Source organism: Hyla sarda, chromosome 7 (genome assembly GCF_029499605.1).
Source record: "Hyla sarda isolate aHylSar1 chromosome 7, aHylSar1.hap1, whole genome shotgun sequence".
NCBI lineage: Eukaryota > Metazoa > Chordata > Amphibia > Anura > Hylidae > Hyla > Hyla sarda.
This window is the reverse complement of record NC_079195.1, coordinates 4,945,653-4,959,703: the sequence shown is the minus strand read 5'-3', so window position 1 is coordinate 4,959,703 and position 14,051 is coordinate 4,945,653. Positions and strand designations below refer to the sequence as shown.

General features: G+C 40.6%; 1 protein-coding gene across 1 annotated transcript in view; it reads right to left on the bottom strand.

Moving 5' to 3' along the window:
- LOC130281803 (uncharacterized) overlaps positions 1-13,524 on the bottom strand; it is a 61,843-nt gene extending 48,319 nt beyond the window's left edge. The window contains exons 1-6 of the mRNA XM_056529434.1: positions 13,498-13,524; positions 9,449-9,505; positions 8,162-8,212; positions 6,006-6,071; positions 5,067-5,114; positions 2,864-2,908 (exon numbers count right to left, since the gene is read on the bottom strand). Of these exons, the coding sequence (XP_056385409.1) occupies positions 2,864-2,908; positions 5,067-5,114; positions 6,006-6,071; positions 8,162-8,212; positions 9,449-9,505; positions 13,498-13,515 (285 nt within the window). The 5' untranslated portion in view covers positions 13,516-13,524. The remainder of the gene's footprint in view (positions 1-2,863; positions 2,909-5,066; positions 5,115-6,005; positions 6,072-8,161; positions 8,213-9,448; positions 9,506-13,497) is intronic.
- Between the last annotated feature and the right edge of the window lie 527 nt (positions 13,525-14,051).

Here is a 14,051-nt window from a genome sequence, read left to right as displayed (position 1 = left end):
CAGTAAAGCAATAATATTAATGTGCACGGTATAGCAGTTATATGAATGTATACGGTATAACAGTAATTTTAATGTGTATAGTATAGCAGTAATATTAATGTATACAGCATAGCAATAATATTAATGTGTATAGTATAGCAGTAATAAGCGTACAGTATAGCAGTAATATTAATGTGTACTATAAAGTATATTATTTATGTATACAGAATAGCTGTAATAATAATGTGTACAATATAGCAGTAATATTAATGTGTACAGTATAGCAATAATATGAATGTGTACAGTATAGTAGTAGTATTAATGTGTACAGTATAGCAGTAATAATAATGTGTACAGTATAGCAGTAATAGTAATGTGTACAGTATAGTAGTAATATTAATGTGTACAGTATAGCAGCAACATTAATGTGTAAAGTATAGCAGTAATATTAATGTGTAAAATATAGCAGTAATAGTAATGTGTACAGTATAGCAGTAATATGAATGTGTACAGTATAGCAGTAATGTGTAGAGCATAGCAGTAATAATAATGTGTACAGTATAGCAGTAATAGTAATGTGTACAATGTAGCAGTAATATTAATGTGTACATTATAGCAGTAATAATAATGTGTACAGTATAGCAGTAATAGTAATGTATAAAGTATAGCAGTAATATGAATGTTTACAGTATAGCAGTAATATGAATGTGTACAGTATAGCAGTAATAGTAATCTGTACAGTATAGCAGCAATATGAATGTGTACAGTATAGCAGTAATAATAATGTGTACACTATAGCAGTAATATTAATGTGTACATTATAGCAGTAATAATAATGTGTACTGTATAGCAGTAATAGTAATGTGTACAGTATAGCAGTAATAGTAATGTGTTCAATATAGCAGTAATATTAATGTGTACATTATAGCAGTAATAATAATGTGTACAGTATAGCAGTAACAGTAATGTATGCAGTATAGCAGTAATAGTAATGTGTACAATATAGCAGTAATATGCATGTGTAAAGTATAGCAGTAATAGTAATGTCTACAGTATAGCAGTAATATTTATGTGTACAGTATAGCAGTAATAGTAATGTCTACAGTATAGCAGTAATATTTATGTGTACAGTATAGCAGTAAAAGTAATTTGTACAGTATAACAGTAATATTTATGTGTACAGTATAGCAGTAATATTTATGTGTACATTATAGCTGTAATATTAATGTGTACAGTATAGCAGTAATATTTATGTGTACAGTGTAGCAGTAATAGTAATGTGTAAAGTATAGCAGTAATATGAATGTGTACAGTATAGCAGTAATATTTGTGTGTACATTATAGCTGTAATATTAATGTGTACAGTATAGCAGTAATATTTATGTGTACAGTATAGCAGTAATATTTACGGTACAGTACAGGCTGGATGCCACACATGTGGCCGCAGGATTTCCTGCACATATTGCTCAGCTGTTTGTGTCCCTCATATTATTACTGGGGGTGACCGATGTCCCATGTGCCGTCACATGACCTCTGCTCTCAACACTTTCTAAGAGACCAGAACAGCCTAGATGGCAGAATTCATTATAATGACTATCCTGTTTCAGATCATTTCATTTGGCTGGAGTTTTTTTGTACCAATTAAAGTTAGTAATATATATATATACATATACATACATATACATTCACATACATACACATACATACACATACATATACATATATATATATATATATATATATATATATATATACATATATATATATATATATATATATATATATATATATATATACACTGTATATAAAAGAACACTTGTACTTTGTTTGTTCATGCGTGAGAAAAGCACTTGAATTCGCCAAAACTTTACACTTGTGATTTTGGTGAAATAAATCCTCCGCACTATATCACTATCTGGGGCAATTTCTTCTGACATTTTAAAGGGGTACTCCACTGCCCCAGTGTTCAGAAAATTTAGCTCCGAACACTGAATGCGGGGGCTGTGACGTCACCACCACACCCCTCATGATTTCATGACACGCCCCCTCAATGCAAGTCTATGGGAGGGGGCGTGGCAACTGACACCCCCATCCAAGTGATGTCACTTTGGGCGTGTCCGTGATGTCATGACTGCACCCAACATTCGGAAAAACAATGTTCCGAACGCTGGGGCAGTGGAGTACCCCTTTAATTCTGATATAATTCTATAATTCTAATATTTTTTTCTATTCCTATGAGAATTGAATGAAGCTGCATTATATATGTACATGTATTTATTTATGTATTTATGTATTTATTCATTTATGTTTTTTAGTTTCCTCTTGCTTAGAAGTTTTAGAGCTAATTCTATATATAATGTTCTGATTTGAAATTGTTTGTAGAAAATATTTTTTAAATGAGAATAAAAAAAAATTATATATATATATATATATATATATATATATATATATATATATACAGCAACAGAAGAATGCAGCAGCACACTGCCAGCACAAAGATATAGATGAAACATGAATATGCAGATAAAACATGGAGAGCTATACAGCTATGGTGTAATAGATACAAATGTGAAACTATGAAATAGTGAGGCAATTAGCTCGCAAATTTGTCTCCGCCGGCGGTCAAATAGCTTGGACCGTCCCACCGCGATAAGGTGGCCTCATTGGGACGGACCCTACACTGTGAATATGCCTCTGTGTGAACAGTTCAGTAAGCATGGCAGGGTCTGGAGCATCCAAGACACCTTATATACACCTGATAGAGGTGGGTGGGGTGCAAGGCCAACATGGAGGTAGCCACTCCCCCGTATATATATATTTATATATATATATATATATATATATATATATTATCTGTCCATGTGTAGAGGTGTAATGCTGTTACCTGAAGGATCTTTGTCGCGCATTCTGTTGTCAGGGTCTCTGCTTTCTATAAAAACATAATCAGAAATGTGATTCTTATTTATCGGTAATTCTTCCATCTATATAATCCATAATCATCAATAATGTCACATGACCTGTTATCAGGGAGAGATAAGAGGAATGTGTATAGGAAGGGGGCGTGCCAACCCCGCAATGGAGTGGCGGCCGATAGGGGATGGATAGGGGATAAGATGTCTGATCGCGGGGGTCCCGCTGCTGGGGAGTCCCGCAATCTCCCTGCTGCACCCGGTGTTCGTTTAGATTGCCCGGTGCAGCGCCGGAGACTTGTGACGTCACAGCCGTGCCCCGCTCATAGCCACCCCCATAGACTTGAATTGAGGAGGCGTGGCCGTGACGTCACGAGTCTCCGGCGCTGAACCCAATGCTCTAAATGAACACCGGGTGCAGCAGGGAGATTGTGGGGGTGATGGGATCCCCGCGATCAGACATCTTATCCCCGATACTTTGGATAGAGGATAAGATGTCTAGAGGCAGAGTAACCTTTGACCCTTTCATGACCCAGCAAAATGATTTTCTTTGGTTCTCGTTTTTTTCCTCTCCCTCATCCAAGACCCATCATTTATTTATTTTTTTCACTGACTAAGTTGTATCAGGGCTCATTTTTGGTGGGACAAGTTGTACTTTAGTTTATCATATAATGTATTACTGAACCAGAAAAATATATATGTATGGCAACAATAAAATATTATAAAAATAATAAAAATATGAAATGAGCAATTTAGTTGGGCAATTATGTTTTTTTAAGAGTTCACAATAAGGTGAATATGACATGTTACCTTTATTCCAAACTTTGATAATTTTTGTTTTGTTTTATGGCAAAAAATAGAAAACTTGAAAAAGAAAATAAAGAGTTTTTTCAATGACGTGTTCTGACCCCTACAAAGTGAATTTTAGAAGGTACCACTTTTGCGTATATGTGACTTTTTGATCACTTTTAACTATGTTTTTTTCTGGGACATAATGTACCACAAATTAGCAATTTTAATGACTCTGAATTTTTTGAGTAATTTAACACAATTTACCGTATTTTTTGCCGTATAAGACGCACTTTTTCTTCCCCAAAACTGGAGGGGAAAAGTTGGAGCGTCTTATACGGCAAATACACATTAAAACCTGTCCTATCGCGGCGGTCCCTGTGGCCATCAACGGCCAGGACCGGCGGCTAATACAGGACATCACCGATCGCGGTGATGCCCTGTACTAACCCTTCAGACACGGCGATCAAAGCTGACCACCGCATCTGAAGCGAAAGTGACACTAACCCGGCTGCTCAGTCGGGCCGTTCGGGACCGCCGCGGTGAAATCGTGGCGTCCCGAACAGCTTACAGGACACCGGAGGAGGGACCTTACCTGCCTCCTCGGTGTCTGCTCCGTGCCGGGATCCCCTGCATCGTCGGCGCTCTCCTTCGTCGTCATCATGTCGTCGCGCACGCCATCCCGTCATCCAATAGGAGCGGCGTGCGTTGTGAAGTGATGGCGGCGACGGAGAGCGAGGATACCCGGCAGCAGAGACATTCCGGAGCGACGGGGACACCCCGGGGACGCGGCGACAGCGATGGAGGGTGACATCCAGGGCAGCGGTGACGGGTCCGGAGCGGCGGGGACACATGAGTATTACCTCCTATACCAGTGGTCTTCAACCTGCGGACCTCCAGATGTTGCAAAACTACAACTCCTGGCATGCCCGGATAGCCAACGGCTGTCCGGGCATGCTGGGAGTTGTAGTTTTGCAACATCTGGAGGTCCGCAGGTTGAAGGTTCAGAATCTTTTTTTTCTAGATTTTTATCCTTTAAAATTGGGTGCGTCTTATATGCCGGAGCGTCTTATATGGTGAAAAATACGGTAATAGTTGGGACAATTATGCACACGGCTATACCAAATATCTATATTTTTTTTTTATTTATTTATTTTTTTTTTACAGTGTTTTAGAAGAAAATTGGGAAAAAATGGTAAGATTAAAAATTTTATTGGGGTGAGGATTATTTTGAAAAACATTTTTTTTTACTTTTTTTTACACGTTTTTTGCCATAAGTACATGGATTACATAGATTAGTGTAACGCTATTGAATTACCTCTTCTTTTTACTTAGTCAAAGATACAAATATAAAAAGGGTAAACATTTGCGGTATAATTTTGACCTTACCAGGTAGCATACGAAGTTTTTGACAGGAATAGTAAACGCCAATATGTCCTGGGGAACACAAAACACAAAATGGTAGAAATTCTTAAAGATTCATGTTGTGACCAATGGAGGAAATGTAAAATGTCTTGTCATGTCTACATAGGTCTATAGAGGTGCACATAGCATAGACAATTTTTTTTTTGGTAATTTTTGGGAAAAATCACGGAATAAACAAAAATGCAGCAAAATTTGCAATGTAGAAACACAGCCTTGGTGGGAGGTGTATAGCTACTATATATCCTGATCCCAGAGAGATAGCAGCAGTATACAGATAGAGCTAGAGGGGAGGTATATAAATACTATATATCCTGATTTCATACAGATGGCAGCAGCAATATATAGATGGAGCTGGAGGGAGGAGAATAACTACTATGTATACCGATCCTATAGAGATAGCAGCAGTATACAGATAGAGTTGGGAGGGGAAGAATATGGAAGCTAGCAGGAGTAATCTGATAGGGTAATACATAATCCTGTAGTTCACAGGAAACTAGCTGATCCAGGACAGACCACTTTCTCCGACACATTAAACATTATGATTTTCTGTAGGTCAGGCTGGTGATCACATGACCCTGGTACAGTAATGAATTGTATTGATACAGCTGTGCTTGAATAAAAGAGATGGTTCTGTATAACTAATAATGGTAAGTTTGCATGATATGGGCAAAAACATCGACAACCTATAGTGCTTCTTTAAATGTCTAAGCAAATATTATTTACAATGTAGATCTTTGTATGTATAAACCTCTATTGTATGTTGTTCTATTAGAAAACTAAACACATTGTTGGAAATCAATGAAATGTAACCTGTTTCATGGCTTTCACTTGTGTCCTATACTAATTTATTAATATCTCTCTAATGCCCCCTATAGGATAAAGTAAGAAATACAGAAAACTTACCGTAATCCTCCCCAGAATTTTTCCGATTTCTTTGATCCGTTTTCCGGTATTTCCTAATAGATCCTCCTGTAGTTGGATACAAATATCTTAATATGTTGCAAAGATCAATTCCAGAAAAACAAACAAACTTTCCCATCATTATTTTTACATTGTGACCCATAAAAACCTTTATGACTGCAAAAAAAAGATAAAATGGAGAATTTCCGGAAAATAATTTTGATTAATTATTTAAATTTAGATTTTGGATCCTTTCTTTTTGGTCTAGACAGAAGGACTGGGCTGGATTTGGAATGTAAAGTTCTTAATGTTGCGGAATCTTCATGGTTTGGTTTCCTGAACAGATCGGATACAATGTCTCGTGTTTGGTGACTTGTGTTTAGCGGAAACCACAATACAGTAAAATATGAGGTGAACTAATAATAAAAACTAATTATAAAAACCAAAGCATAGGGGATAAGATGTCTGATCGTGGGGGTCCCGACGCTGGGAACCCCCCTTATCTCGGCTGTGGCACCCCAGACATCTGGTTCATGGAGTGAACTTCGCTCAATGCCGGATGACTGGCAGAGGCTCGTGACGTCATGGCCATGCCCCTTCAATGCAAGTCAATGGGAGGGGGCGTGGCGGCCACCACGCCCCCTCCCATAGACTTGCATTGAGGGGGCGTGACCATGATGTCACGAGCAGGGCATGCCCGTGAAGTCATGAGCCTCTTGCGCTGCACCCGATGGTCTAAACAATGCCGGGTACAGCAGGGAGATCGAGGGGGACCCCACCAACTGATATCTTATTCTGATGTCTAGGGGCGGAGTAGCACTTTAACGACCCAGGGTTTTTCTGTTTTTACACTTTCGTTTTTTCCTCCTTACCTTTAAAAATTTTCTATTTTGCACCTAAAAATCCATACGATGGCTTATATTTAGCGCCACCAATTCTACTTTGTAAGGACATCAGTCATTTTACCCAGAGATATATACGGCAAAATGGAAAAAGAAAATCATTGTGCGACAAAATTGAAGAAAAAAACACCACGTTGTAACTTTTGGGGGCTTACATTTCTATGCAGTGCATTTTTCGATTAAAATAACACCTTCTCTTTATTCTGTAGGTCCACACAATTAAAATGATGCCCTACATATATAGGTTGGATTTTGTCGTACTTCTAGAAAAAATCATATCTACATGCAGAAAAATTTATATGTTTACAATTGTCATCTTCTGACCCCTGTAACTATTTTATTTTTGCGTACAAGGCGGTATGAGGGCTCATTTTTTGTGCCTTGCTCTGAAGTTTTTAGCTATAAAAAGTGACCAAAAATAAGCTATCTGGAACTCTGAATTTTTTTGTGCGTGCGCCATTGACCGTGCGGTTTAATTATATATTTTTATAATTCAGACATATCCGCACGCGGTGATACCACATATGTTTTGGCGATCGGACATCAAGGAGGAAGGTAGGTACCCTCCTTGTGTCCTTTAGCTGTTCGGGACGCCGTGATTTCACATCGGCGGTCCCAAACAGCCCACTGAGCTAACCGGCACTGATTAACTTTCCCTTTTAGATGCGGTGATCAACTTTGAACGCCGCGTCTAAAGGGTTAATAGTGCGCAGCACCACCACGGGTCCCGGCTGTTGCTAGGTGTGCTAGCCGTGGCCCCGCATTATAGAAAGGGAGAGGACTCAGGATGTACCGGTAAGTCCTGGGTCGTCAAGGGGTATAAGGGTCCGTAAATGGGCAAATGAGCGTTTCTAGCGTTTCTTATCAAATCTTTTGATAAATCATAACTCTACGATAGATCAAAACTTTTTTACATTTAGGAATCTCTCTTTGTTCTTTCGGAGATAATCTGTAGCCGACACCTCAGGATTCAACTCCAAAGGATAGGGGATAAGATGTCTGATCGCGGAGCACTCGCCACTGGGACCCCGGGATCTCTGTGCAGAATTCTCCCCATTCTATGGGGTGGCTGCTGCTCCAGTCTCGGAAACCGCGATCAGACATCTTATCCCCTATTATTATTGTGTGTCTGTTCTTTTACTAAAATAGAAAGAGCATAGAATGATCTATATTCTTCTTCTATGGTCACTATCTACAGTATGTAACATCATGGAGACAAATTGTAACCCAGACAGAGTTGTATCAATATTTACTTACAAATGTGTTGCCATTACTAAGGAATCCATCAGGGCCACAACCGGCACAAGCCTGAAAAAGGATTAGAAGACGAAATATTCATTATTATAAGTAGTGTTGAGCACGAATATTCGTAATGTGAATTTTTATCGTGAATATCGGCACTTTGCGATTTCGTGAATATTTAGAATATAGTGCTATACATTCATAATTATGTATATTTGTTTCGTTTTTTCATATGCAAATTTTTATGCAATTTTTTTATGCAAGTTTTCCATGAAAATTTCCGCATTGAAAAAAAAAATTAATGTGCATAGCGAATATGCGAGTTTCGCGAACATAGGACGAATAATCATCAATATATTTGCAAAAAATCACAAATTTGAATTTGGCCCCTGCTACTCATCACTAATTATAAGACATTATTGACATTGTGTATTGTAGAAGCATAGAATGAGTCGGCAGATAAGAACCATTTGGCCCATCTAGTCTGCCCAATATTCCCAACATTTTTATTTCCATGTTGGATCAGCTCGGTAATAATTTAGGATAAACATATAGGGGGAATTCATCATTGGTCTTACCCTGGTTTTGTGGTGTAAATTGGTCTCACAGTTTGTCTCAGATGCTGTTTTGAGACTTTTCATTGCGACTTTAATAGGTTTTTTGAAAAAAACATACCAAGACATGATTTCTGTAGATATCATGCAGTGGTCAGGGATTTATGATATGCGACATTTCAGTTTGTTGCATCTTTTGTCGCAACTGCGCTAAATTAGGCACAAATCTACACCAGCCCTGACTTGGCTTCCAAAACTGACTGCAAACAGCATTATCAAAAAGTCACACATTTTGTCGCACGGAATAAAAAGTCGCACAAAAAGTCACCGAGGAATCCCCATACGAAGTGGTGTACTGTGATGAAGAAATGTGATCAGCACCTGATTTATCACTTGCACTGCACAACGTAATAAATCTGGTGCAGGTACACAGTTTCCACCACATGAATTAATGGGGTAAAAAGACGTTCACCTACTCCACTCATGATGAATACCCCCCATATTGTATGCCACTTATATGAGGATCAAACACTTAAAGAGGTACTCTGCTGCTCAGTGTTTCAAACAAACTGTTCTGAACGCTGGAGCCAGTGACGGGAGCTTGTCATGTCATAGCCCCGCCCCCTCACACCATGAGGGGGCAGGGCTATGGCATCACAAGCTCCCGGCACCGGCTCCAGCATTCGGAACAGTTTGTTCCAAGCTCTGAGCAGCAGAGTACCTCTTTTACAGAACGTTCTCTTCTTACCAATGTCTGTATGAGGTCTTCAGAAGTTTCATTATAGTTTTTGGTATTGTCATCAAACTGTGGAATAAGAATAGAAAGAGTAATAAAATACAATGTATGTGAGATCAGGTGATCAGCGGTGATCAGGCTGCTGCGAGGAGGGGGCGGGGTAATTACTGTCAGTCTAGAGAATTGTCCATCTTTGTGATGTTCTCTGTGTCAGAGCTGAGGTCTGGAGGACGGCGCAGTATGAGCGTCCGTGTCTGTCTACATACGGGACTATACATTGTTCTGTGAGCTGCATATGGAAACCTGATCCCTGCTCAGCCTGAGATACCGGCTTCTACCTGAGGGGGCAGCGCAGGATCAGGGCAAGTGTTCAGCCTCTGGATAGAAACAATAAATGCTACATTCACTGACAGCAAGCAGAGGTCTTCAGAATAGTGCAATCATATATAAATATTATACATTTACAATAATTTGTATATAAACCAGAGGACCCCGTTATGTGTCCTTCTCAGTTCTATCATGTCTCCTCTGTTACATAATATTGGTGATAATAATCGGGGTTATGTTATTTATTCTCTCATTCTGGATGTAGAGACATGAAAAGTTATAATTCATTCTTGACGTATCAGGACTCAGAATTGTAGAGATGAGAATTTGAGGTTTATTTCCCCAGTTATATAAGAGTTTCATATAGAGTGAACATTAGTATTTCCAGCATTCTCTATAGGAGAAATGTATAGATGACTGACAGCAGGAATACAGGACCTTCACCCCCCGCACTTTCTTCTCTCATTCATCTACTGATCAGGAGAAGAGGAGGTCCCTGTGCTAAGGACAATATAGGAACAGGAGGATTATGGGGCTTTTATTAGACCTTGTTCACACCAGATCACAGAGGTATAACAGCCATGTTGGGTCAGTCTACAGATATGGGAAATCTTTGGGGTTCTGGTATTTCTGACAACATGAATAGCGCTGCAGACTGTATTATTACTGGGGCCAGAAATACCCGAGAGGATGAGGAAACCCCTCGGGCTCTGACTCCAAAGAGAAAACCCCTCGGGGCTCTGATTCCAATGAGGGAACCCCCCGGGGCTCTGATTCCAATGAGGAAACCCCCCCGGGGCTCTGATTCCAATGAGGAAACCCCTCGGGGCTCTGATCCCAATGAGGAAACCCCTCAGGGCTCTGATTCCAATGAGGAAACCCCTCGGGGCTCTGATTCTAATGAGGAAACCCCCCAGGGCTCTGATCCCAATGAGAAAACCCCTCAGGGCTCTGATTCCAATGAAATCTAGAGAAAGAAAGGAAGGCGCCTCATGTGCGGGATCAGTAGATCTTGCAGGTGGGGGTAGGGGACGGTGATTCCCAAGCCGCTTACCGAAGTTGGTTGTGCGCCCACACACAACAAGGTTAAGAGCAGAAGAGATATGGAAGAAGGTCCACTGCAGCCCTCCTGGGTAAGAGTAGAATCAAAAGCGAATGACCAGGGAGTCAGGAGTTTGTCTGGCGCAGAGAGGAACCATCAGACAGCCAAGTAAAATCAATGGATTTATTAGATGCAACGCGTTTCGCTGCGCATGCGCAGCTTCATCAGGCATGACAAGGGAAGGCTGGTAACAGATATATACCTCCAGGAATTAACCATTGGAGTGCTTTTTGAAAGAGTTGTTACATAGAATTACATATCCATATGACAATGTATGAAAAAAAAAATATATATATATAAATAGATATAAATAAATATAAATAGATAAACAGAAATCACAAAAATAGTAATAAAACAGCAATATGAAAGCACAATGCAATCCTGTAAACATATGTATATAGATATATATACTATAATTATAATTATCGCATGTGGTGTGAATATAACACCACAAGCGACTCAAGAAGTCACCCCACTTAGTCACCGGTGCGGCATTCAACAACACAAGTTGGATATTATTTCAAAAAATGTATATGATATAAAGAGTTATGTATATTAATTCAAGGGATAGAAAAATTATTTAATTGTATATCGCTGCCTTATTAAAATAAAATAAAGAATAAATAAATAACAGTGCGGTAAACCAAATCGCAACTGACCAGAAGGAAATGTATGAACACTACTTAGAAAATAAGATGAACTCGAATAACTAGTGCGGTATTGAATACAACAACCGGCGAAAACGCAGGGTGTGAATATTCGTACAAAAATCCAAATTAACAAACAATAAATAAATAAAAAATGCAAAAGTATTTATATGTAGAAAAGAAAGGAAAATAAACAGAACTTAGATAATAAAATATAAGGAATAATAAATACACAGTGGGGCGCTCCAGGGTGAACAGCACAGAAGGAACGAGGGGAAATCAAGGTATAATATTTTCTAAATTAATCCATATGAAAAAATGGGAAATTTTTAAACCCCAAATTATCAAATTATTTAACTGTATCGATACATTCATTAAAACCTTGAGGGTGCAAAGTATGTAGTTTGTGAATCCAAAAGGATTTGCGATTGTTTAATCTTTGTATTCTATTAGGTAAATGAATAGGGATAGTTTCTAGAATAATTAATTTTAAAGTTTCAGTGTTTTTTTGATGATGAAGAGTGAAGTGACGGGAAAGACTATGCAACAAAAAACCATGTTTTATGTTCCATCTGTGTTTGTTCATCCTGGAGCGCACCGTTTGTGTGGTACGGCCAACGTATTGGCGGTCGCAACCACAGGTTAATAGATAGATAGCAAAAGTGGTGTCACAATTTAGTGAATCCTTAATTTTAAATGTTTGTTGTGTAAAAAAGGAAGAAAAAGTATCAGTTTGGATGATCCATTCACAACAAAGGCAGCGACTTTTTTTTTTACAAGGAAAACAATATGGTTTAATAGAACAGGAATTCTGTGGTGTACGATGTTCGGAAAATCTGCTGGGGGCTAATAAATTGCTGAGATTTTTGGAACGTCTGTAGGTGACATTAGGGACTGGGGGAATTAATTGGTTTAGAATTTTATCATTTTGAATAATGGGCCAATTTTTAGTTAACCTCCCTGGCGGTATGATTCTTTCTGGAAATTTGTACCAAAAGCGGTACCATTTTTTGCACTGAATTTCACATCTCCCCCCGCCCATTTCACATCTCCCCCATCACATTCCCCCTCCCTTGTCACATTCCCCCTCTCCCTTGTCACATCCCCCCGTCACATTCTCCCCCCTCCTTGTCACATTCTTCCCTCCTTGTCACATTATCCCCCCCTTGTCACATTATCCCCCCCTTGTCACATTATCCCCCCCTTGTCACATTATCCCCCCCTTGTCACATTATCCCCCCCTTGTCACATCCCCCCCTTGTCACATTCCCTCCTTGTCACATTCTTCCCCCCTTGTCACATTCCCCCCCCTGTCACATTCCCCCCCCTTGTCACATTCTCCCCCTTCATGTTACATATCCCCCCCTTGTCACATCCCCCCCTTCATGTCACATTCCCCCTCCCCTGTCACATTCCCCCCTCTTGTCACATTCCCCCCCCCTTCATGTCTCATTCCCCCCCTCCCCCTTGTCACATACCCCCTCTGTCACATTCCCCTCTTTGTCACATTCATCCCCCCCTTTCATGTCACATTCCCCCTCCCCTGTCACATTCCCCCTCCCCTGTCACATTCCCCCCCTGTCACATCCCCCCCCCCCTTCATGTCACATTCCTCCCCCTCCCCCTTGTCACATCCCCCCCTCTGTCACATTCCTCCCCTGTCACATTCCCCCCCTGTCACATTGCCCCCCTTGTCACATTCCCCCCTCTGTCACATCCCCCTTGTCACATCCCCCCCTTGTCACATCCCCCCTGTCACATCCCCCCTGTCACATCCCCCCCCCCTTTTCACATTCCCCCCTCTGTCACATTTCCCCCCCCCTTGTCACATCCCCCCCTGTCACATTCCCCCCCTTGTCACATTCCCCCCCTTGTCACATTCTTCCCTCTTGTCACATTCCCCCCCTTGTCACATTCCCCCCCTTATCACATTCCCCCCTCTGTCACATCCCCCCCCCCCCTTGTCGCATTCTCCCCACTGTCACCTTGTCCTGCAGTAACATACACTGGGTTTGCCGGGCAGATTTCAAACCTAGTGTATTTGCTGCAGAACAAGTCCTTTCCCCTTCAGCCAATCACAGGCTTTACACCACTGCGGCCTGTGATTGGCTGAAAAGTGAAAGGTCCTGTAAGATGAATAGAGCAGGGACCAGAGCGCACGGAGGGGAACGACATCTTCAGGGACCGGGACTAGGTGAGCAAAAGTTTTTTTTTTATTTTACTACTTTTTCCTTTTACATTTAGCTCAGTGTTTTTCTGACAGGGTGCCTCCAGCTGTTGTGAAACTACTACTCCCAGCATGCCCGGACATCCTTTGGCTGTTCGGGCATGCTGAGAGTTGTAGTTTTGCAACAGCTGGAGGCCCCCTGGTAGGGAAACACTGACTTTTAGTATTTTTCTTTACCTGCTCTGGCCGGCCCCCGCAACGGGAGCCGACCAGAGCAGATAATCGCAAGTTTTCCCGGGGGCCGCATCGCTATATCGCATTGCTTTTGCGATATATCGTGCAGCCCGGCCGGGAACTCTGCAATTCTACCCC